At 36.3% G+C, this 26,186-nt stretch overlaps 1 protein-coding gene across 1 annotated transcript in view; it reads right to left on the bottom strand.

Moving 5' to 3' along the window:
• Positions 1 to 224: 224 nt before the first annotated feature.
• The window catches only part of ATP8A1 (ATPase phospholipid transporting 8A1), a 99,738-nt gene continuing 73,776 nt past the window's right edge, over positions 225 to 26,186 (bottom strand). Inside the window, exons 25-30 of the mRNA XM_075708716.1 lie at positions 21,970 to 22,026; positions 21,369 to 21,476; positions 7,655 to 7,743; positions 7,156 to 7,248; positions 670 to 761; positions 225 to 322 (exon numbers count right to left, since the gene is read on the bottom strand). Coding sequence (XP_075564831.1) covers positions 225 to 322; positions 670 to 761; positions 7,156 to 7,248; positions 7,655 to 7,743; positions 21,369 to 21,476; positions 21,970 to 22,026 — 537 coding nt within the window. The remainder of the gene's footprint in view (positions 323 to 669; positions 762 to 7,155; positions 7,249 to 7,654; positions 7,744 to 21,368; positions 21,477 to 21,969; positions 22,027 to 26,186) is intronic.

The following is a 26,186-nucleotide window of genomic DNA, read 5'->3' as shown; positions in this document are numbered from 1 at the left end:
AAAGGCTAAGCAAATACTTGTCAAAAAATTTAGAGATGGTGTGTTACCGTATAGTTGCACAGTGCTTATGTCTACTGAATACACAAATCCAAACTTCATGGAACAAGACCATCATAGATCTTTAAATCTCTGATAACTGGGCCATGGTCGCAGCTCCCAGCAAAGATCTAGTAGTCTGTCTCACAAAAGTAACTACTAAGGCCTAAATATGGAGCAGTGTTCCTTCACCATTCCTCAGGCCTTTGTTTTGTGGTATCATAAGCTCTTATTACTTCAGACTGGGAAACAATTCCATTTTCATCTTGAGAGAAGGCATAGCCATCTGCAGATATAAAACAAAATAGAAACCAGTTAAGTTTTAATCAGATTTTTTTGTGAAAGCTTTAATAAAAACAATCCAACAAAGGTCAGTAGAGGGGAATAAACCTCTTTTCAGCAATTAGTAGGTAGAAAACCCATGCCGTTTCTTACATAATTTTGCAATTATAAAATAGCAGAAAGAACTTTGTGCAGTATCTTAGGAATGAAGAGAAACCTACCGACAGGCAAAGAACATGATCTACTGGGCTTAGGATGCTGCATCTTTACTATAAACAAATGCAGTGAAAGGTAGAATTTTACTTCTGTATTATTAATGGATATTTATTTTTACTTTCAGTGAACACTTACGAAGCAAGTTTTGCTGCAGAGAGTCAGAGCGATACAAGTTCACATGGTTCTTCTTAAAAACATTCTTCAGTAGTTGGGCTCTTTCAGTTAAGCTAGAAAGAAAGTGGACACGTGAAAAATATTTACTTACTAATTACAGTATTCCTTTATCTTTGAGTCTGTTAAATGGGATTTAATTATTAAGTTAAAAGTCTCCATTCTCTTTTTTTCTTTTTTCATTGTGCCTGAACTAATTATTAAGAAGATGATTAAAAGCGTGTGTGAGGGCAGAGTATGAAGTCCAGATCCCTGGTAATGTTTTTACTTGTCACAATACAGGCAAAACATCTGTTTTGAAGCACTGTTGTGTGCTGACAATACAAATAAATGAATAATAATGTAAACATTTGAGCGTGACTCCTTTAGAAACATGAGGTGTAAAGGGGAGGCACTGGCTTCCTTGACGTAGCATGACCTGATTAGTGCCAGGCTGAATTACAGTCTGTCTTTTTCTTACATAAGACAGTGTTCTTAGCCTCTACTGACAGAGTACCTCAAAGGGATGGGAAAAGAAGATGGAGGGAAAGTCATATTCATGGCCATCGGCCGTGCATACAGAAACATACTGCTTCCATGAAAAGTGTTCTAGCAAGGTGTATTCCCCATGAAACTCCAGGTGTTTTTCTGGAGATCACACCCAAATAATAGACTACTATTACTACTAGAGGTTGGTGACTTCAGCCCATCTCTTTCCCTCTCAGCAGTACTGAGTCTGTTGTGTTATATGTTTATTGAGCTTTAATGTGATCCAAGCGTCTCTCCATTTCACCCCAACTAGAAAACAGAAAGAGTATTAAACAGTTTTTAACCAAGGCGCAAGCACCAGCTGAATGCTACAAAACTGTAGTGAATGGAGGAGTGAAGGTATCAGGTTTCCTTACTGTGCATCTTTCTTACACTTAAAGTTCTCTCAAATAGGATCCTACATTACTACATAAGTAACTGATGGACTAGCCATAGCTCAGAAAGCTTTCCAAATCTGACAATTTTGATAACATATTACAAATGTGCAAGGGACTATATTAAAAAAACTTAAGCAAACCCTTCAATTTCTTCCTCTGAATTTGATACTCACTGTGAATTAGAGCTTGTGTTTCAGAGAAATACTAACTTATCATTTAAACATTTCCAATGCTGAAAAATCCAGCACCTCCCCATGTGAACTGGTCTAAAAATTAGTTCACTTAAAAAAAAAAAAGTATCTTACATTTATTCTGAGTATATAGTGATTTAACTTTGTTATAGTTTTGCTAGATTATCTAAGTTGTCTCTTGTGTAAGGACATAGTAAGTATAACAGATTTCACATACCTATGTTACTGAGTTTTGATCAGTCAAATTATTTTTTAGTATTATTGTCAATTAGCTCAACAGACTTACCTTCCCAGGCTACCTACCAGACTAAGTGGTGCAGGGAATGAAACTAGATTGCTTCCCTTACTAGATCAGCATTCAAACCATTGAATTAGAAATGCTCATTCTTCCTTCAGTGAGTATATACTTCTTATATAGGAAGTTGAATCATTGTCTGAAACTGGAAAGACTAATGGTCTATCTCCCCTTTCTGTTCCCCTCCAGTCTGGTGGTTAAAGCATATACCAGGAGGTGAGAGCTTGGCTCTTCTAAGCTGGAAGAGGGAAATCAACCTATTATTCCCACACCCATAGAGGAACGCTAACTGAAAAATCTATAGGTAAGAGGACAGGCAGGGGGAAATGCTTCTGTGGCATGTTTTAAATGAAAAGATGGAATAAGACTTCCTTGTAAAAAAGGAATTAGGTACCGATCCCAGGAGAGCAGTTGGCCAGACTGAACCAAGAATGGAGAGGCTGGAGTACTGAGACACACCTCGCTCTCAGTGTTTTCATAAGCTAGCTCTTTGGGGATTTATTTGGTTGGTTTTTTTTGTTTTGTTTTGGTTTGGTTTTTTTGTAATAATTTTTTTGTTCTAATTGCTCCTCTAGGCTGTGTAGGAGCCTTGTTTTTTAGTTCAGAGCTACAAACTGTCAAAGTGACAAGATTAATAAAAAATCAGGGACTGAGGTTTAAACCACAAGGATACACAGAGTGAGTAAATAAATATTTTCATGCAAGATGGGAGGTCAAAGAGGTGGAAGACCATGTGAAAACCTAGATGCAGTTATCAGCTGTATCTCCTCTGCAATACATCTGAGAAACCCTTCTTTAATGTGAGTTGAAATCAGCAAATTTCTATGAAATTTTTGGTTTTGACAGGTGTAATTTTCTAATAAAAAACTATTTCATTAAAAACATAGCAGGCCTATTCTAGCATTTTTGGTACCATCATTATTCTTTGCTTTTGTTCCAGAATGAAATGTTCAGATTGCTTAAATGCTAAGAACTGAAAATACTGCCTTAAGTTTTACAAGAACATGAAGTACGCACATTTCTTAGATTATGTATAATTAAGTTTCCACTGCACAGATCTGATTGCTGGTACAGAAAATACAAATAAAGCAAGAAACAGATTTGGAAAATGAAAAGTGCTTCCAGCTATTCAGGTATTAAATTCTGCTCTATTTCTATACTTGAAGAAATACTGCAGAAAAGAAATATTATGAATCACCCTGTTGTCATTCAAAAGCATATTTAAAAATCCACTTGCGAAGTCAAGAAATCATGGTTTCATAATTATCCAATGATAAACCACAGTAACTAAATGCCTATGCTCATTATGTGTACCTACATGGACAAGCAGAGTATTAACTATTTTTGAACATGAAATGTATACACTTACAGGCAATTAATCTCATTTATAGAAAGAAAATTGACTATATATTCCTGACCAACCACTTAGCTGGTCTAAAAATAATTTCCAAGTGGACTGAATGAAAAACAGTGATTGTATGAAGCAGCATTTGCGGTATAGATCTCTAAAGACGTTTCCACAATTCATGTTATTGTTAGTCTAGGTAGTGTTCAACCCAGAAAAATATTTTTGTAGTAAGCATTAATATTCTTGTTTCTGCTTAAGCATTATATAGAACATATCAGAAAAACTGTTTTTGAACAACGGTTTATATACAAAAAGTATCCTTTTACCTTAGCCATTTCAATTTTAAGTACAAATGGCTTTGTGGCATTTAAATTACAATGTCTCTAATAACAGAAATCATACTTTTTGTGGCACAAAATTGTTAATCCACTGAAGCTGCTCTATATATGCTATCAAGGCACCCTCAAGTCAATAGTATTCTGACATGAAAGTTTACTTTCTGTTGGAAAAGTGAACATGCAAAATTCACACCTTCTTGCTCAAGATATATTCTTACTTAACTGACAAATATATATGTGACAAATCCAATTTCAACGTGTTGCCTACAGAAGAACAGAATAAAGTATTTTTGGAAAGTTTTGGGGAAGAAATCTGATTACACATCTTTACACACAATGAAACAGCAATATACAATAGGAATGCTCTTCCAGAGCCTTCAATGATAACAATTTAAAAACCTTTTCAAATCAGCACTGGAAAAATACAAGGGATGACAGATTTTAAGACTATATTAGCATGTCCTACTTTTAAAGCATATGCTAAAATACAATAAAGATCTTTGAAGAATAATATTTTAAATTATTTCAATATAAATGTCAATTTTTATCCTAATTTTAAGAAAGCAGCTGAAAGCGCAAACTCGGAATTTAAATAGGAAATTCCCATCCTAAGATGGTTTGATGGGAAAACATCAAAAGGTAAAGCCTTACAATCTGAGCCGTATTTAAATGCATGCAATATCAGGTCAACAGAGTTCTAAAAATCTGCAACGAATATATTCTAGCTGAAAAAACAGCCATCAAAATTAACACTAATATACTTGTAAGTAAACATTCAGCTACTGTCTGATTACAGCACCTAGCCAACAGTACAATCCTGACGTGTTATCTGTGGAAGTTCAGCGTCTTATTTTGTGTTGTAGTATTTTTAAGACGGGAATGGACAGAGTGGAAAAGTTCCTGAGTTACCTTTCTCACTATTTCCCAGTTACTTCTTAATCAAATAGTGATTTGTATCTTCTGAGGTTATTTTGGCATTTCATGAGAACAAACCCCTTCTTCTGCTACAACATAAAAAGGTACTTCCAGAGGTATGCACACTAGAAAAATATTATTTGGTGCTGAAGAATACACAGTAAGTTTGTCAAAAATAACTATTTGTTCTTGCATGAAAAGCACTACAACTCAAGAACAAAAAAGTCTCATGTACACATTTAAAACAGATGTAGAGAACATTCCTTACCAATTTAACTACTTACTCTGCACTGGTAACTAGTTAATCCAGGCTTCTGCAACTTAGAAGACTCAAAAATGTTTACAATAGTTCAATTGCAAGATTCAAGTAAGTCAGTTCATCACACCATTTCTTTAACAAAGAATACTTTCTCCATAAAGGGTGAAGTTTTGGCTCTATTACCTGAATTAAGATACAATATTAAAAAAATCACGGACGGATTAAATCCTTAGGAGATATTAAGATGTCTGACAATGATTTGCACGTTAGGTGGATGCCTGTATACTTCAAAGAATACAGGTCTAAAAATAACTCTGTGGAGAAGGAATGGATCTAAGAAAGACATTCTGGCAGGTAACTAAACAACCTGCATGAAGACCTCCTAACTACTCAATTGTGGGATAAAAAAAAAAATTATAAAACTAGTGGGGAAAACACCAAGTTTCTCTTACCTAAATAAAAAGTGATTTGGAAGACATTCTGTAGGATGAAGGAAGAGCATACTGCCTAGACAAATGAAGTAAAGGTAGCTGAATTTGGGAATACAAGACAAGTCTTGGGAATGCAAGTACGGAACACTGAAAAGGTACATTACCTTACTTTCTTCTACATCCACAAGATGTTCCCCTTTTAGCACTGTCTAGTACTAATGTCTGCTTTCTTTTCTGTAATTCATTCTTTTACAACTTCTGCTTTTTGCAGAAGAGCACAGAGCACAGGCTGCTTCTGACTCAAAGCTCAGCACATTGATATTTGAACTGGTTAATCTGGAGGAAGATCTTGCCCTGAAGCTGCCTGAATGAGCACTGCCACTGGAGAGAGGCATCCATAACAATCAATTTATATCACCTTTAAAGGTAAGAGAACTTACTCTTGCAAGCACTAGTTGGGTCTTGCAGTGATGAAGGAAAAGCATGCTCGATGCAAGAGTCATCATCAACTAGGGGATGATGTACTTCCAGTATGAAGCTGCTGCCACAAAGACAGCATGTAGAACCTGATGGGAGACACTGTGCAGGCATGTGCTCCTTCACAGCCCACCACACTAGACTAGGTGTTCCACAGGTGGTACGATGAGCTTCCAGGCCTCATGGTACCTCCCCTGGTATTTGCCTATGGTATCAGGGAAGATGAACTCCACTAGAGACAAAACATTCTTGAGACAATAATTTCTAGGAAAAGAAAGGAAAAGTAGGAGCAAACACTCACAAGAGCTGGATATTCCACCTATTAGAAATGGTGGTCATCACCTTGGTATCCAATGTAATTTGGTCTCAACCTGGTAAATCCTAGTAAGCTGATTCCCACAGAACTGGAGGAGGGATACAGTAAAATTGAAGGAGAAAGGGAACTTAAGTATCTTTATGAATAGAAGGTGCTTCTTGAAAATTGAACCTACAATAAAAGAAGTGGCTGTTTGTGTTTTTTCTGGTCTCTTTCCATGCATATCTTGGAAGGAAAAAAGCCTTCTTTGCTAAGCCCTTTGCCATGAAGATACTAAAAAACGAAGTCCAAAGGAAAGAAAGAACATGAAAATCAAGTATCTAAAATTTCAGCTTTTTTTTTAGACTTCACAGAACTCATGAAAATGAAAAAATTGTCCAATTGTTCAGTTTTACCTTCTCCCTTTTCAAGATGCCTGCCTGAACCTTGAAGGAGGATGTAGCAAGGGAATTCTTGTGGAGTCTTAAGTTAAAATTATTTCTTCCCTCATATAGGTTAGTCAAATTTGTTTGCTCTGGACTGGCATTAGATACAAAGCCAGCTTGTTCTATTCAATTTCAGCAAATCCTAGACAGATTTTGCATCTTCCCCTATGCTACCAAGCAGGTTTTAAAAATTTATTTTAATTTTTTTATTGTGCTTAGGCCCAATTTATAACTATACTAGCGAATGATGCAGGTTTAAACTCACTTTATAGTAATTGTTAACACAGTCAGAAGTGACAGAATTAAAATCGTACCTCGAGTTTGTTCTATACGTGACAAAGAAACACATCAGTTAAAGCCTTTGGTAAAAACCTACATCTAAGCATATCAAAAAACATATGGGCTCAGTGAACCTGAAACCTCTTTACAGATGCCTTTTTTTTGTATGGATTTTGAAAATTAACCTTTTGTCTTTGATATATGTATAAGGCTAAAAATATTAGCGCTTTTTTTTTTTTAAAAGACAATGATCTACAGTTTTTTACAGTACCTCTTGCCATGCACAACTGCCCCAGGATCCTCAGACTTTGCTTCCAACTCCTGAACTTCATCTACCAGTGTCTTAAAAGTAGCTCTCTTTACTCTGTAAGTAATACAAAATACTGCCAGATTTACTCTTCTTGAAAGTAAAAGAACATATTGTTTTAACTTATAGAAACGAATATTCAATTTACAAATCCGTTTTCCCAGATGACTTAAAATAAAGCTTTACAAGAAATATTATAAAGCAAGTCTAAATAATATATTTTATCAGCTGTTCTTGCAAATTAGAAAAAACAAATACTTATTAAAAAAGCCATTACAATTATTCAAACATTTAAAATACTAGCAACACTTGTAATAAAGTTTGTCAAAACCAAACAAGGTGAAAAATAATTTTACATAATCACCAGAGCTGATCTTCATTTGCTTTTCTTATATTAGTAATTAGAACACACATTTAAAAAGTAAGTACTTTCTCCTGTAAACCTCGGCATTTCTGTACTCACACTTTGTATACTACATCAAAAAGTAAAGCTGTCATAGGAATACAGAGAAGTCCCATCCAAAACACTCCAGAGCTGAACATCATAGCTGCCTGGAGACAAAAAAAGCACAAAATGTGATTATGTCATGACAAGAACTAGGAAAAAAGTCCTTAGAAATATCAATTACTTTGTGGAGGGTATGAAAAGCAAATTTAAATGAACCATTCTAGACTCTCTAATGTGAAATAAAACTTTAACTCATTTCTAAAGTCCCCTGAGTCGCTATAGAAATAGTAAGCACTAAGTAGATAGTAAGCACTAATTCATATTAAAAAGCTGGTAGAAAGATCACACTGCTTAGCTCTTTGAGAGAGGGGGAATCTATCCTTCCACAACCCTGCTCTACACCACTATGCTGATTGTAGACATTTCCATTAAAATCAGATTTATCACCCCACCCCCCAATCTTTGTCAATACGTTACAAGAACAATTTCTTATTTGCAATTAACCCTAACAGGATATAATGGTTCCTGACCCTTGATATGGATATTGGACACTGTTACAATCATTTTGCAATATAACTTGGATCAAAGGTATCTCCAACAGAACCCACCGTACCACAGTTCCCACACTGCCACAGACTCCTGTTCAACAAACTGCTTAAGAATGAGAACTAAGAAAACAACTAATTACATAATTATGGAAGTATGCAACATATTGTTAAATGAAGATCTAATACACTAATGCACGGTGAAATATTTGCAAACCAGATCACGGCTTTTAGCTGTGTGTTTGCTTCTTTATACAGTGCTTTATATTAATACACAGGAATTTCTTCTGTTCATAAATTAACTTGGTCTGTAAACATACTAAAAACTAAAACACACTAAAAAGCCAAAAAACCCATCATAATGTATGGACGTTAAAGGAAAAAAACCCTTTAATCTACCCTTGTAATTCATGCTCAAGTATCTACATCAATAATATTATGGATGCAAGGAGTATGATAAACACTTAACGAAGCGTATTACTGATTGTTTTGCAGTCAGTGTTAAAAATACTTTTGTAATGTAATTAGATTGCACAGAGATTGAAAGTAACATTGCTACACAATGATACCCTTTCAAATCCTTTGCTTTATTACTTGGAGACTAATTCCTTTCAAAGGTTAAACCTCAGTATGTAACTAAAATAAACAAGCTGAAATTTTACTAGTATTAATTAGCAGACAAATGCAGGTAGCTTGCAGTAGCTAAAGCCTAATTTCTGAATGCGTATATATGAACATTTTAGAATTATACTTGATACATTCATGTGAAAAAACAAAAGTGAATTGTTTTCAGGAAAAAAAAAAATCTCATTCTCATATAGATAAAAAGTTCTATTTACCTTGTTTTCATATTCAAATTCCTACTGACACTGATTCCTTGGAAAGCATTAGAATCTATTTGAAATGACAATTTGGCAAACTTTCCACAGCTATGTTAAAAGGACATAGATATTGACCCGAGATTCTAGTAATTATTTCTGCCAACAGCTGTCAGCAAAGGTGTCAACAATGAGCAGTGACAGGTTCAAAATAAAACAATTCACATTTTCAGCGAAGGAAAAAAAAAAGAAAATTTTGTATCAGAACACGGAGAAAATGTATTAGCCCAGTCACTTTATAAGCAAAACATGACTTTTGACATACTTGATGAAATACTCATTTCCTAAACCAGCAGCTAATAGGAAATGTCTATCACAACTATGTTTTGCAAGACTTTTTATAATTAAGTAGCAATTAGAGAGATGAATTTTCCCAAAAAACAACAAAAAGCCTAAAAAATACAACTTGAAGTCATTATGAATCGTTTTTAAATTTCTCAGAACATAGCAAAGAGCTGTCCTTGCATTAGCCACCCTGTATTAATGTTTGCTGGTGAAACGGCAAAAGTGATAATGTAGGTCTTAGGATGTTAATTCTGACCATTGTAATGCTAACTATGAATGAAGGAACAACTGGCGCCTACTATTCAGTCCATCCAGCCTTTGGCTTTACAAATGAACAACATGAATTGAGGGGGAAAAAAAAAAGTTTTTCTGCGTCATATTTGAAAGCCTGTCAGATTTTTTTTCTTTTACAGAGTTAATCCAAACCTAAAAGATTTAAAGCCGACATTCGCATTAAAGACAGAGGGCCTCTTTGTATTTTTTGGACGAAGAGGGGAAAAAATAAAATCCCACAGAGGTATTTCCTTCCTTTCTGTACAGAAAGCTCCCCCCTCACCCTGTAGAAAACATTTTTGTCTCTAACTTTTCACATCTCTCTACACATAGGCAGGTCATCTGGGAAATGGCAAACCAATCCTTTTCAGACAATGGCACTAACAGGAGCAGCCTGTTCTGGGGACGGACTCTGGCTGCCTCTGTTCGTGGTTTACAAATTGTTCCTAATGTGAGAGATTTGTGGTCTATGCCAAGTTTTCCCCCTTTAGGCCTTGTGAAACCAAATGGAATCTGCCACAAAAGTGGCTCCCAGGGGAATTCAGAAGTAATCCAAAATGAGAGCTGGGAAGCCTACTTTATTGTAGGACTTACAAATCTTGCAGGGAGGATAAATAATTTGTCGTCTGTGGAGCTCATGCTCAGTATTAGGACTTTCTAAAGTGAATTAACATTGCTTAGTAAGTGCATTGTACAGATTTTTATATGAGTTCTTATTTTTTAAAAAAAGAAAAAAATGCTGAGAATTACTCCCTTTCGTGGCTTAGTGGCAGATTAGAAATCCTGGTTGCAAAGCATTTTTAATGCACTGATGAAGATGTACTGTTAGGAAATGACATGCCAGAATGAACAGAGAATATTCCCTTTTCCTTCACTATGAAGAAAATACTCTGTGTTCTGCTGAAACAGCTAGGTCAGATTTTAAAACGCCTTCTGAAGAGAGAAACATGAAAATAACAGTAAAATTCTTGCCACAGAAAGCTTGTGAAAACCATTTTCAGTTTATCTATTTCAGGTGTCATCTAGGTATGTGTCCTCTCATTATAAACTACAGAACTGTTAAAATAATACCTCCTCAACACCATCAAAACAGCTACAGTTTCTCCTTGCAACAACCTACAGAGACAACTTCATTGGTTTTAGTTATCTGCATGTGTTTGCCTTCATACATGCTGAAGTGCTTACTGTTGTAATATTAAAACAGATCTGCATTTAACTCCAAGTACAGTGAAGTTCCAACAAGTGAGTTCTTGTAATGCCTCTATTCTTTGCCATTTAATTTAAAAAAAAAATCTCATAGTTCCTGTTAATTAAGAACTACTTAGGAACTCTGCTTATTAGGTGTATCAAAAACAGAGTCCCTCCATTTTCTGCAAATGCAAAACAAAGCCTTACTGGTATACAACAAATAGTAAGAGGTACTGAAACAGGGAGTACCAGGCAGTCAGGAAGCAGGTAACTGTGGACATCTGCAGGCAGAATCTGTAAATTCTTACTGGTACAAATCTCCTAATGAGACAAGAAAAATGAGTAAGACTAGACTAAGGAACATGCCTTTACTTTTTCCCTAGCTCCTTTTCTTCAGCTAAGGAACTAGTCCACTGCAAGATCACTGATTTCCTCACTGCAGGCGGGTGTGAAGGGTGGGCTGTATCCCACAGAGGGATCACTAAGATTATGGTCTTAATTATACAAACACAAATAATAAATAATATTATAAATAATAAATACATATATACAAAAGCTCACAAACACGGATACGCACTATAAATCCTAAAGCTTCAAGAAGTACCTCTGTGGTGACACAGAGCAATAGAGAGAATTAACAGAGACTTAGGTCTCCTACAGATGTGTCCTTAGTTGAGTCCCTTGTTTCAGCGCGTATTTTAATATTTTAAGTATCCATTAGAACACACATCTTGCCTTTTCCTAGAGAGTACCTTAATCACTCAGGCTGAGCAAAAGCCAGCACATTGCCTCTTCTGATCCAGTAAGTATTTGATCATTCCATACAAAGCGGAACAGCGGAAGACACAGTTCTCTGTTCAATCACCCTTTCAGCAACATGACCCTGAAAGTCGCAAAGTGCAGAGAAACTTAAATCTGGCTTTTGGGTAACATTTATTTGCGGTGAATGTTCTAGTATTTACCTGTTGGATAAATGGGTATTTTAAAAAATATCGGTGATAAGGGTCTAACTGTGGGAGTTAGTTCAGGTTTGTGAATCATCAGATCAGCACTTACCTCTAACCACAGTAAGGCATTTGAGCCCAGAAAGGGATGAAATGCAAGACTGCACCTTATTACATGTTCTTGTGACTAACTTAAGAGCAGTTGCTTATTTTCACTTTGTGAATTAAGTTCACAGGCATTTAATTCCTTCCTTCCTAGGTTACTTCAATAAAAACCCCAAACAAACCAGCAATAAATCCTGGTGCCAGCAGTGACTCTTATGAAGAGAAATTATCAGTTGCTGCTACGTCTGTTGACTTTAGACAGAATCAGTGATGGAAGTGCTTTCAAAGAAGAAAAGCAGAAAAAGACTAAAGAAAAAAAAGGCTTCACAATAAATACGAATATCCGGAAATTTCCTTAAAAAGCTGGAGAGGAGAATGACACACAAACAAAAAAAGCTTCCCCAAGAAACTGTTAGCAAAAGTTTGGCTAACAAGGTTGCACTACAGCTTTAACTAACAGACCCAAAAAATAACCTTTAGAAAATTAAAGACAATTAGCCACCTGGATGTGAAATTAGACAAGCTAGAAAATGTTGGCAAGGTGAGATTTAGCACACTACTTTTAATCATGCTTGTAATCAGAGAATATTAGTTATTCTGCAAGAAAAGGCCAGACTATCCTCTTTTCCCTTGGAGTAAAAGATTCACAGGGAAATCTATCTGAGTTGATTCAAACATGATGTAAGAAATAGTATCTGGCAAAGGTGATGTAAAGCCATGATGAGCAGATGAGTTCTGGTCATTCTACAGAGTGTGTTACCAGGATAGGGGCTGCCTGCACTGCAATAGATGTTAACAGGAAGGAGTACAGGAAACGTTGAGTTTCACTAGGATTTGTATGGAACTGAAGTCATTCCTCACTACCGCTCATCAGGGGAGAAAGTTGCTACGGAGAAAGATGGCAGCTGAGTATCATTAATCTTTTGTGTGTCATATGGATAATTGCAACAGGAACGTGTACTGAATTTGATTCACAACATTTTAAACAGAAAAAAACCCGTAAGTTTTATTTATAAAGGAGGTTGTCAATAATATGCTGAGGGAAAGAATTCAGCTGAGTGCTGATACCGGGAAAAGACTAACCAATAAAAAGGAACAATATTAGAACGGTAATACTACCAAGACAGCCCATCATAAGCAGAAAAGGTAAATTTGGTAGTTCAAAGATCAGCTCTGCTGTTTCTGTTTGTACCTGTGTGGTTAAAAAACAAGAATGGGAATGTTAACTACTGAATATGGAATAGGACTGTTGAAGTGTATCTGGGGATAGCAGACTCTGGCTAACAAACATGCAGTACTAAACTAAGTACAATTAAACCATGAAGGTCTCATGGAAATGGAAACTACCTAATGGGAATTAAATGGGAAAAGAAAAACTCCTTATGAAAATATTTTGGATTCCTGAAGTGAAAGACTACAAGCAAACTTTAAAGAACTGAATAAGCTAAAATATGTTAGTATCAGAATGGTAACATAATTAGGCTCTCAGGTGAGGATAGATGACTAAAATGGATGTGTGTTATGAGATGAACTCTGATTCACGTTAAAAAATCTTCAATATACCATTGAGTTCTTTTATGAAGTAATAATATTCTCCACAAACGTACATTGAAGCATTTTATTTCTCTAAACAAGAGGTTCACATAGGTATAGAGGGGAAGACAGACAGAGATTACTGATTATTCCTTTGTAAAGACTCACAGGTCTGTAAAAGACAAGCTGGGAAAAAACTTTGAGGGGAATGAAAAGGTGCTATGTGGGAAAATGCCCACAGGGGCCTTTGGCTGAGAATGGGCTTGAAAACCAAAAATAATATGAAGGTAAATAATAACCTCAGCTTAATTAATGATAAAATACTTAAGCTTTGTTTCAGACTACTAAAAGACTCGTAACTTAAAGTTGATCTGCTACAGAACCTGAACTAGCCATGGATACTACATAATTAACTACTTAGGTTATCACCCCTTTTTTATCACATATCCTTCTTCAATTTTACAGCCTATTTTTCCATTTTCTTCTGCTACATAAATCCTGTTCTCACATTTTTCATGTATTTTTTTCTTCTAGTCTGTGTCTGCAGAAAGACAATGGTGAACATAGCTTTTGTTGTTTAATTACTCCAATGTTCTTGGAAACTGTATTTCAAACATGCTCTCTAAATAAACAATAGTCCCTTGTTGTAAATTTACTACATCCATTACTCCCCCCAAAATGAAGAACCAGAATTTTAGATAATATTTTAATCCAGATTGGTAATAAGCAGTGACGCAGGGGAGAAAAAAAAAAAAAAAAAAAAAGACTGGCTAACTCAGCATAACTATCCCAGATATTAGCCACTGAAGAATGGCCATCTTCCACAGGTTTTCTGATAATGAAGTGAGAGTTGAGAGAGGTATTTGTTTACCATATAGGGCTCAAGGCAATTTTTAGAAATACAGATTGTCAACTGCATTATCTAACAGGTTCCCTTAAAAGCATGCATTGTACTTCTCGTTTCATTGAAGAACTTAAAAAGAATCATTACTTTTCAAATTTTAAGGGCATTATTTATAACTCCCCCTGCTAATATTGAGGAAAAGTACTATAGCAATTTTCTTAACTACACAACCATTTAAATTTATTTATTATGCTGTATTCTGCAAAAGTTATTAAAATAACATTCATCTGTTTTTAAAAATGCAAGAGACAAGCATCCATTAATAGCATCTTTTACAGGTGGAGGGACAACACAGCAGGGCATAAGCCATAAGATCCTTGTAGAGAAGCTGTTGATGTATGGGCTGGATGAACAGACAATGAGGTAGATTGAAAACTGGCTGAATAGCCAAGTGCAGAGGGTGGTGATCAGTGGCACAAAGTCTAGCTGGAGGCCAGTAACTAACAGCATACCCCAGGGGTCAATACTGCAGTCCAGTCCTGTTTAACATCTTCATTAAAGATCTGGATGATGGGGTAGAGTGTACCCTCAGGAAGTTTGCTAATGACACAAAACTGGGAGAAGCAGTAGATGCACCAGAGGGTTGTGTTGCCATCCAGAGAGACCTCAACAGGCTGGAGAAATGGGCTGACAGGAACCTCATGCAGACGAACCACGAAGTCCTGCACCTGGGGAGGAACAACCCCATGCACCAATATATGCTGGGGGCCACCCAGCTGGGTAGCAGCTTTGCAGAAAAGGACTTGGGGGTTCTGGTGAACAACAGGTTGAACATGAGCCAGCAATGTGTCCTTGTGGCAAAGAAGGTGAATGTATCTTCGACTTCATTAGACAAAATATTGCCAGCAGAGACCAAGGGAGGTCCCCTCTACTTGGCACTGATGAGGTCACACCTAGAGAAGTGTCCAGTTCTGCGCTTCCTAGCACAGGAGACATGGGCATACTGGAGAGAGTCCTGTGAAGGGCCATGAAGATGATGAAGGGCCTGGAGCATCTCTCATGCAAGAGGAAAGGCTGAGAGAGGTGGGACTATCTAGCCTAGAGAAGACTCAGGTGGGATCTTATCAATGGAGACCGATTCCTGAAGGGAAGGTGTAAAGACAACAAAGCTAGGCTATTTCCAGTGGGTGCCCTGTGACAGGACAAGAGGCAAAGAGCACAAACTGAGAAACTGAAACACAGCAGGTTCCATCTGAACATCAGGAAATACTTTCTTATTGTGAGGGTGACTGAACATTGACACAGGTTGTCCAGAGTGGTAGTGGAGTCTCCATCCCTGGCGATACTCAAAAGCCAACTGGACATGGTCCTGGGCAACTTGCTCTAGGTGTTGGGGGGTTTGGACCAGATGACCTCCAGAGGACCTTCCAACCTCAACCATTCTATGATTGTATACCAGTCTGAATACTGGCTTTGCTCTCCATTAGACTAAAACAAATTCCCCTGTTCAGACCACACTTCAGACAAACACCTCCCCAGAGCAGACCTGTTCATTAGAGATTGAAGTATCTGGACAGCTCCGTTTTTAAAAAGTTGGGGTTTTTTTTTTTTTTGGGGGGGGGGGGGGGGGGGGGGGAGGTGTGTGTGTGTGTGTGTAAAAAAAAAAATTAGTAAGGCGACTAAAGGATGTGTATCTAGTATTTTAACAAGCACAATTCCAAATAAGCGGGTTACATGGAATAATACAGAAGGAAGCAATATTTAAGACACTAATACTGTTAATATAGTATATTCTAATACATCTTTCCTACATGGTGTAGCTAAATCATCTAACAAGGCATATTATTGTTTTTCACAAAGATTTTGCAAACCTCAATCAAATGATCTAAAATTCTGTAAAATACATGCTTGTTCCTGAACTTCGATTTCCATCAGCAGTTTTATAGATCCCTTGGGTCAGACAGAGTAGAAACAGATGGTGCTCTGGAGAACTTTACAGTGCATTATCTACAGTACCACAATAAATTAAAAAGTTCTGCAGATACTGAAATTTTGCTTTTAATCTCAATGTCATACTTATTATTCCAGTAAGTGTTACAATTTTAAGCTAACTTATTAATCAGGTAGGTGTATAAAAAAAGGCCTAACAACTCAGAACACACAACAGTAACAAACCCAAAAGAGTGAGGAATTGTACTAGTATGAAATATACACATAAAAGAAAAGTATCAACTTCAGTTATATCAATGTAGTAGAGAAAGAGATCCATGCAGTTAATTTACTCAGGTCTGCAATGAAAACGTTCTTCTAGTCTGTAGCGGCATCTTTTTTGAAATTAACTGGAGCTTGTTTCAGGTAATGGGTCAAAACAGCTGTCCTGTGCTATGATCCACCTCTCCGTAATGGTGTTAAATTTAACCACAAAATGCCTACGAAGAAGTATTTTCTTTTCTTTCTTGTGTATCTATACTTAAAAGCATAATATTTACAGGTAAAATATTAAGAAAATAACCTGTAAAGCTGGTTGTTCAGATGCTTCCACACTAGACAGTACTGACAGACAACAAATGTGTGAATAAACATTACTGCAGATAAACATTGTACTGTAATGAAGACTACATTGAAACTGCAAAGTTGTTATAAAATCACTGAAAACTTTTGAAATGTTTTCCATATTCCTCTCTCATATACTGTGCATCAAGTTCCCTCCAACAGAAATCCTGTTTTGCTACTACTACCAAAATCCTCCTGGTAGAAAAGTATTTTAACACTTTGCTATAAGCAGGTAAAACTTGAATTCCTAGTATTTTAGGATCTGCGTCTAAGACTAGAAGAATATAGTCCCTAATTCTTAGAAAAAACTCAAGAAGAGACATTTTAAAATGAATGAGTCTAAAGTACAAACAAAAATAATATGAAGGTAAATAATTTCAGCTTAATTAATGATAAAATACCTAAGTCTTGTCAGACTACTAAAAGACTCGTAACTTAAAGTTGATCTGCCACAGTACCTGAACTAGCCATGGATACTATATAATTAACTACTTAGGTTATCACCCCTTTTTTATCACATATCCTTCTTCAATTTTACAGCCTATTTTTCCATTTTCTTCTGCTACATAAATCCTGTTCTCACATTTTTCATGCATTTTTTTCTTCTAGTCTGTGTCTGCAGAAAGACAATGGTGAACTAACAGTTTTCATTTGAACATCATCAATCAGGGAAAATGAATGAAGTTTTCTTCACTAGGGACATTTTTTTAAAAACTGGAATAGAAACTGTTTTAAGGTTGACAAAATATAACTGGTTTCTTGTTTGAATGTTGATTCTAAGGTTTTGTCAGAATTTTACTAAAGAAATATGTTTCAGCTACTATCACCCAGATGCCTGTTACCAGTCTCTAACAGGTATCAGCTATACAAATGATGTATCAGTTACACTCATATCAGGAGAACACTTGTGCCAGGACACCTCTGCTTATGTGAGCCAGAAGCCACCTTTCAACTCTTCTGGTGCGCTACCTATTTGGCAACCTAGTTACCATTATTTATAGGACTTAGGAGTACTGTAACATGGAGAGCCACCTAGTTCCCACACTGTGAGGAACAGTACTGTACAGTTGGGATAAGTTGGTCCTGCGTGGGAGTAGCAATCCTGAAAGACCAGAAAACAAAGGTCTTGATGCCAGAACTGCCTCAGCATTCTAGATCAACAGGGCATTTTGGATCAAAGGGGTCCTTGTTTGGCTTTTTTGGGAAAACTCAGAGCAAAAGAGAGAGAAACAAAAATACACTTGATTACAGTATTAGGAACATGTCAAAGAAGGAGGGGTAGTGGCCTAGACAATGAACAAAACTGCTGGCACTCTGTCAGAAAGTTATCATTTTTCATTTCACTGTATTTTCTTTTAGAGCACAGCATTTTACAGTCTTTCTTTCTGTATTACTAACACACAGCAACACATATGTAAAAGCCAACTTTATCTTCTCTACAACTGGAACGATACACAAAATGATGGAAACAAAATTAGTGTAAAAAGTAGGGAAAACTTGCAAAACTATGTGACATACTTGTTTTTTTGTTCAGTGAGTTATTGGGTGATGCTTTGATACTAAAAGATGAACACAAACCAACAATTCTTATGATTTAACTTCGGGCTGCTAGCTTCAGTGCTCCAACATGAGTGTTTCTGCAACATGAACAGACTCTTTTCTTCTATTATAACTCTATTTTTTTCTTGAGGCATTATCTTGTAGTGCTTTCTGTTTAAACACATTTGTCAGAGCTGTACAGGTATTTTAAAGGAATGGATGAAAAATCCAAGTTTCAAAATATTTAGACAAAACCTTTCCCCAGCATCCAATGAATGAGTTTTCCATCAGCTCCATATGCTTTTTCTCTCCCCTTCAAGAGCATTAGTATTTTATTTTCTTGGAATAGAACCAGCAATAAGCAGCAAGAATCTTATTACTTTCATGACATTAATATGAATAAGTTAGACTGAATCCTTATTAGAGTGTTTCAGTAGGTTCTTTTCTGTCTAAAAGAAGCCATGAAAAAGATGTTTGTAGAAGACAGATACCATCATCTAGTTGGGACTGAATGGTGGGATGAATATTGTGTCAAGAATACTGACTCATAAGACTATAAACCTACTAAGGCAGAACTTTTGTTACCAGTTCTAAGGAGCTGAAAGAGAATACATTTAAACTTTATAAGGATTATAGTTGGTAAAATCTTCTTATAAATCTACAGTTTATTAAAAAAGGGGCATTTTTAATGAACACCTTCGGAAAAAAAAACCCTGAAAAATCCCTTTCAGCATAATTTATCAGATCAGGCCAAGCCAAACAGTCAAAAAGCTACAGAAGCAGAGGTCAGTTTTTGACTTGTTCATTTAATTTCTGCCAAATGTACTTGGATGAAGACTTTAAGTCTGCCTTGCACATTTGAAGCAATTAGACAAGCAGTATTGGCACAGGCAAGCAGAGATGTCCATATGGGTTTGTTTCTATCAAACCACACTCTTTTCCACAGTTAAATTTGTGAATCTTTTAGTTTGAATACTTATGGAAGGCCTAGACTTGCTTCAGAAAAACCCAGTGAATTCTGCCCTGCCAGAGACCACCTGGTCAGTGAGGGGGCTTCCGGGAGAGCATACAAAAAACCTGCTTCCAATGTGAGCCACAGTATTTGTCAACAGGGCTTTTAGCCACACAGAGTACAGCTCAAAAAGCTAGACCAGAGCTTTTACAATAAGCTCTTATGGTCTATGAGATGTTTAGGAGACTTTATTCTGATGATACAGACTTCTAACTATATTCTTAGAACAAAACCAAAACCAACCTCACCCAGCAACACTCCCCCAAACAACTGCATGTACATACACACATCTAAAACTATTATATACGTGTATGCATGCATGAGCAAACACACTAACAAAATAAGACTATCCATTTCAAGCACAGATACAGTTTTATCGCAACAAATAAATTAATTTGGGTTCGTAAGTCAGACTACTTTGGTGTCATGTTGAATTCAAACCCCAAGAGTATTTATTTTTGTTGACAGTTATGTCTCTTTACAAACAACTGTTTTTCCAAGTTTGTAGGAATTCCATTCCCTTCAAAAACATCTTTTGCTCACAATAACTTCAGAGACTGAACAGGTACTAAGTAAAATATTCAGTTATTTCAACAGTGAAGTAGCCACCTTTATGTCATACTGAGTATAACACACCCTGCTGCTCCCACTGTGCTTAATGCTATGAAAGTTCTTCTGTCTCAAAGAATAATGTATAAAGTTTTTACAAAATCTCTAAAAACAACAAATTCCAAAACCATTCTATTTCTTCTATAGAATACAGTGCATATGAAGAAAAATGCTGAAGTATGATAGCTTCTACTTTAACTTAGAATAATGTACATAATTAATTTTGAGTAGTAGAGGCAACATGGTAATGTACAAAATCTACATATACAAATTACATATTGTGCAATTTTTTTCTTAGGTGTCCAAGTACTTAAGTGAATTCCTTGTGCTTTCCATTAAAATGTAGTAGTTAGATAAATGCCTATATACTTTTTCTCCCTAACTGCTTATGTAGGAGATGAGGTTTATGGGTCTGAATTACCTCCAAGTGAGGGAGAGATATGCAGTTTTCCACATCCTGCATGAATTTTTAAATTGCTGAATTATATCACAGAAGTGGCGTTAAAGGCAGTTGCTCTTTTACTAGTGTAAGGCTTAATTTAGTTGATATGCTTTGGGAACCATTAGATGAATATGTTTCTGAAACAAGCAGGTATTCTCAGTTTCTGATTCCGACTGAGAACACACACTGAACTTCTCAGCTCAGGAGGTACTGGCCATGCCCAGAAGCAGACATTAAGTGTCTGTGAAATTAATACTAAACTTCAGATGTTTCTGAACTGAATGGTTTTGAAAATTTGGGACTGAAGTCCCAATTGTATCAGCACAGGCAGCAATTAAGCATCTTTTATGGATTCACTCCTATTTGCAATATTCAGAGCAGGTTTACGCAAATGGAATAATAAATGAAAGAGAAACCAGTAATAACTGTCAAAAGGTTAAAGATACAGTACTATAATGCATTCCAAGCAGCACAAATAGAAAAGGAAATATGTGCATGACAAGCAGCTGCTTATGCAATGTTATGGCACCTCAAATTTTGAGGCATTTTACAGTTTCAAATACTTCGCAAATTTGTAAAACTGAAGATGAAAAAACAGCCTTAACCAATGCGCTACTTGTGCTACCTCATCATAAAAAAACCCCTCCAGCCAAATAAGCACTGTACTTCTGAGTTCTGAATTTGGCTAAGGTTTCTCTTCAGAAAATTAAAACTTACTAAAGAACTGCAAAGCAGCTTACCTGTCTATTCTTCCTCACCAGGCCATATAATCACAGCTTGTTAGTTGAGGTCCATTTTCACAAGAGTGAAAATTAATGCTATTGTAAATAAACATGACTATCACATTGAAGGTATAAGAGAAGCAGCCCTCTTACGCACCTCTAGTTAGCAGAAGGATCCAGCAAAGATTAGGTCTGTACTAAAGACTGAAACAATATTCTTTGCACACATTTGGATATCAGTTAAAATGTACTTTTACCTCTCCTGACATATCAGGTGCCATAGGAATGACTGGCCACAAAGAAGAGTAGATTCCAAAAAACACTACCCAAAGTGCTATGCTGCCCCAGATAGCTATATGGCTGAACTGTTAAAACAAACAAACAAAAAAGAAAACAGAACAATAATCACAGATGTATTATGGCATAAAAAAAGATCTTTGCTACTTAGTATTTACAATGTGGTTCTGATATATTGGATGAAATTTCCGTGCATTGTATTAATTTAACTCTGCTACTTCAGTTAACTATTTCTTAAAGCAAGATGATACTTTCAGCAGCAATATTACTGCATTTTAAGCCAATTTAAGTTCAATTACAATGAGTTCAGAGTAATTTGATTTTTCTTGTTTAAGGATGACTTTACGCCTTACCCAAATGTCCTCCTTTTCAATAATAAGCATTATATTTTGTATGTGGGCATTTTGTCTTTCCACACAGTAACCACAGTTTAGTTTGATACTGTGGGCAGGGCTGACAAACTGTAAGGGCGTAATATAATAAATAAGAAGAAAATAATACAATTATTCATGCATCGTATTTTATAGAACATTTGAGAATATAGTAAAGACATTTGCTTACCAAAGTCCAATATGAGGTCTCTAATCCAGCCTTCAAGCACACAGTTAGAACCACAAACTTGAGAGAGAGAGAGGGGTGGGGGGGATTGTTATTTAATATGGGAATCTTACTTAACATACAGAATTGATTAGTTTTGTTAAACTTTCAGGAGAACAGAAGAAAAAGTTTAATGATTTTCATATTTCATGTTTAGTTGCACAAATGAAATAAGGGAAAGGACAATCAATCTCTTCAATTTACATGTGATTTCCTTAAAAATACTCAACAAAGTACTGTGTGTGTCAATGCACCTAGCTGTGTAATAGGATCCAAACCAAAGTTCATAAAGCAGAAGGCAATCATTTCTACGGACCTGCAGAAGCTATGGAAGACCCCTTCCACTTTAACAGAATCTGCTCCCCAAAAAATGTAGGACTCTCAGCAGCCCCAAAGTGAAATTCTTTTAGACCACAGCTCTCTGTATTTTTCCTCTTTTTTTGTAAGTGTGTGTGCTTAGATCTGAAGTTTAAGTGCCCCTTTGAAATGACCACAGTAAAATGCTACTAGATTTAAAGATACACTCCAGTAATGAGCTAGTAATAGAACACTAAGAATTATTAGCTTCTATTAATAATCTCCACTCATTTGATTTGGAAAACTCTTCTTTTGTATTAGAAATCTTAAACATTTCCCTCGCCTCCTAGAACTCTGCAAGTCTGGCTCTTACTGAGTCGTTAGCTTCTTTATCAATGGTATTTTGGTTACATAGAAAGGTTTGTGAAAAGTGTAGTCCACTTCAGTAGAGACGGCAGACCCCTTAGTTATGGAGAAGATGACTACTACTTTCTACATGAAGACAGATTTAGAAGATCTACATGCTGGGTTGAAAACTTGCAATTGACCAAGCTTACACTAGTCTAAATTAAAAAAGGAGAAAAAAAAAGAAGGAGGAAAAAAAAAGGCGAAAAAAAAAAAGAAGGCAAAAAAAAAAGGTGAAAAAAAAGGCGAAAAAAAGTTTTCTTTACTTCATTAGTACTTTGTTGGTAAATGAATCACCTTTGCCGAACCCTGAAAAGTCAAAGAGTTAAATGTTGGCAGCCTGAGACGTATGTTCTACATACAAAATAACACACTGAATGAGTCTGTTATGTCATTTTTCTTCTTCTCTCTCATATTAACTCTTTTCTTATCTTTACTCTTTTTATGGAGCAGTCTCTGAAAATGTCATGTTATTGTCCTGTAGGACATACTCCATTTTAGTTTAGAGATGAGCAGTAGTAGAAAGTTTATAACCCCACAGCAAGTACTAGCTGATTCAAGAAAATTGTTTATCTCCTTCCTTTGAAATTCACACAAACAGGTTTTCTGTTTAGCAAAGAAATAGTTACTATGTTTTGTAACTCACATGTGAACATGTATCAGAAGCTTTGCTTTATATGCAATTTGAAGAACATGAGTCTGAAAAACTGAGTCAAAGACCAAGCTCCAACTGTAACAGCTATAGTTTTAGCTCTAGTCTGTTGGCCAGGTTGGCAGCAATGACGTGAGTGAATTCGTGGTTGAACTTCAAGGAGCCTCAGAAACTCAGAAGAAATTTACTTCAATCAGAAGCTGAAAATAACTGGTTAAATATATTTGACAAGTCTTTCACTATGTCTGGTACACAGAAGGATACAAATCCTGCCAGAAAGCTTTCACCCTAGCTATAAGTTTATGCTTTTAATTCTGGAATCTCCTATTTCAACTACTGCTTCATTGTTAAGGACAAAAAAAATCACAGTGCCACAATTCCATTATCAAAACCATGTGTGAAATCTAATTAGAAGAAAATTAAGGACCTTGATGAGTGATATAATTTGCTTAGCCTATCCAGTTCTGGTGTTATATTTGGATGAGTGAAAAGAACTAATTATGGCAAAAAATACTTCTCATCTGGTACACTTGCTTGCTACTTTTGAGACAGTCGTAAGAAAAGAAAACATTCTTCTTCAGGATCAGATCAAAAATTCTCATTGCATGGACAAAATGAATACACAGCACAAACACTGCAGGTCTCTATAAAGGGAGACATAAACTATGTGAATAAATACCCTCCTTGCATCTTAACTGCTTCCCCTAACAAAGTTACCAACTACACACAGCGGCTTACCGAAGAATTTGGGTTTTATTGCTCACTCCTCCCCTTGATCCAAACTAATAATAGCTCATTGAATCCTACCCAGGAAACAAGAAATCAAGCTGGTATTCTGTATAAAGCACTGAGCTTTTTTTAAAAAGACCTCTCAAGAATGGTCATACAAATATTTTCATGGCACTCTACTGTTATTTGAAATTTAGTTTGAAGAAATAATTCCAGGACATGATATGAATCAGTGCACATTCCTGACTTTCTTTGGGGATCCAAAGAAACTATATTGATTTCTGAATCCTTTTGCTACTGTTTTTGCACAAGTGCTGAATGCAGACTTCCTAAAACCAGATCAGAACAGTGGGAAGAATGCAAAGTACCTCAGCTTTATGATTTTGATATCTGAAGACAATGAGTGAAAACTATCAGTGCACATCACTTCACATGCACAGATTTCTTAAAAAAATTTTCAAATCCCTCCCCCGCCCAATTTTGAAAGCCTCTCAAATCTTCATGTGTGCTCCAGACCTCCTTGAATTCCTGTGCAAGAGCAGGAATACATCAATTGCGACCCCCAACCCTCCCCAGATTTTCAGTCAGAAGTGAAGGACAGTGGAGAATCTGGAAGACAAATGAAAAAGCAGGTTGTCTGGAATTACAATGATGAAATAATGTTTTCTCAGGAAATTCTTGGCCATTCAGCAGGTTAGTAGCAAGCAATTAGCCTCTCAAGATGGTGAAGTTTCAGCTCTCCTAGTTGAAAACCAGTTGCAGAAGGTGACAGAACAATTGCACTATGACCTCTGTTTTATCATTTATGGATACAGCTTGACAAACAGTAATGAGTAGCTCCAGGTTACTATATTGAAAGTGTCAGAAATAAAGTAATATCTGAAGGTGGTGGAAAATTTTGCTGCAAATCTGAAAATGCAGTCTTTGATGTTTGTGAGTCAGCTGATGTCACAGATGATACCCAGATGTTCTGCAGTACTGTAAGATTTCAAGACTTATCCATCAACTGATGGGTGACAATCTAAACCACAGCTCTTTTTGAACACTCAGTTCTACAGGACCTACTGTAATCCAGTAAACTCTTAGTACAGCATATGTAACTTGTTTTCTCCTGGTGTCAAACTTGGCTTTTGGAAGGAAGCACAGACCAGAACGACTGGATAGGATGAAGTTCTGAGATCACTTCAGGAAAGAACTTCAGCTGTGACTGCAGCAGTATGTTGAATAATTGGGTTTAACAAGTACATGGTGCTAACTCACTCTACAAAATGATGGACAATACAAGGATACTTTTAGAGCAATCAAACAAAAGGCGATGCTATCAGAAAACTTGGCTTAGGTGCTAGGATAGGTGAAGTCATGCAACTCATGTACATACAATTCATAAAATAAACTTCAGCTGAACCAAGCAAGGTTGTGACTTCTAAGTACAGTAAACAGTGAAACATTTGTAGATAGGATGAAAACCTGGTGCAGAGAACCTCTCTCCAAGAAGAACCTGTTTCACTTAGAACAACAGATGGTTCTGGGAGATACTCTTATGAAGTATTTATCAATATTGGAGAAAGCAGTGACATTCAGATAAATGACTGACTTCTAAACACTGCTCAGTGCTATGAGGTTGTAGTACAGACACACCTGTCAGTCGAACTACTTCTGTCAGCATAGAGCTATGACAATGACTGTGACCTTACATCTTAAGTTTATTAAAACTTGCACAGAAAACACTTACCCAGGATATTCCATCCATCCCTAGTGGAGATCAGTTCATCATATGATAAGATTGCATGATCATACGCAACTAGTGCTGACAAAACATGCTGTGCTTGGCTTTTGGAACAGGGAAAGGGAAGTGTAGAGCAAATAAACTTTTAAGAGAATGTATGAACAAACAGTTTTTCAATGTGCCTGAAAGAACCAGTTTAAAGTCCATGTACGGACTGGCAGAAGAAACATTTTAACTGCCACAGCAGTAGGAGATACACAGAATGGGCTGTGGTTACTCAGCCCTTTATGCTCTTTAACCTTTCTGGTTAGCTGACCAGAAAACGCTATTCAAAATGTTCTCTCATACATAGAAGATGTTGACAGTAGCTAC

This window comes from Pelecanus crispus, chromosome 4 (assembly GCF_030463565.1).
Source record: "Pelecanus crispus isolate bPelCri1 chromosome 4, bPelCri1.pri, whole genome shotgun sequence".
NCBI classification, from domain to species: Eukaryota; Metazoa; Chordata; class Aves; order Pelecaniformes; family Pelecanidae; genus Pelecanus; species Pelecanus crispus.
This window is presented reverse-complemented; position numbering and strand designations above follow the sequence as displayed.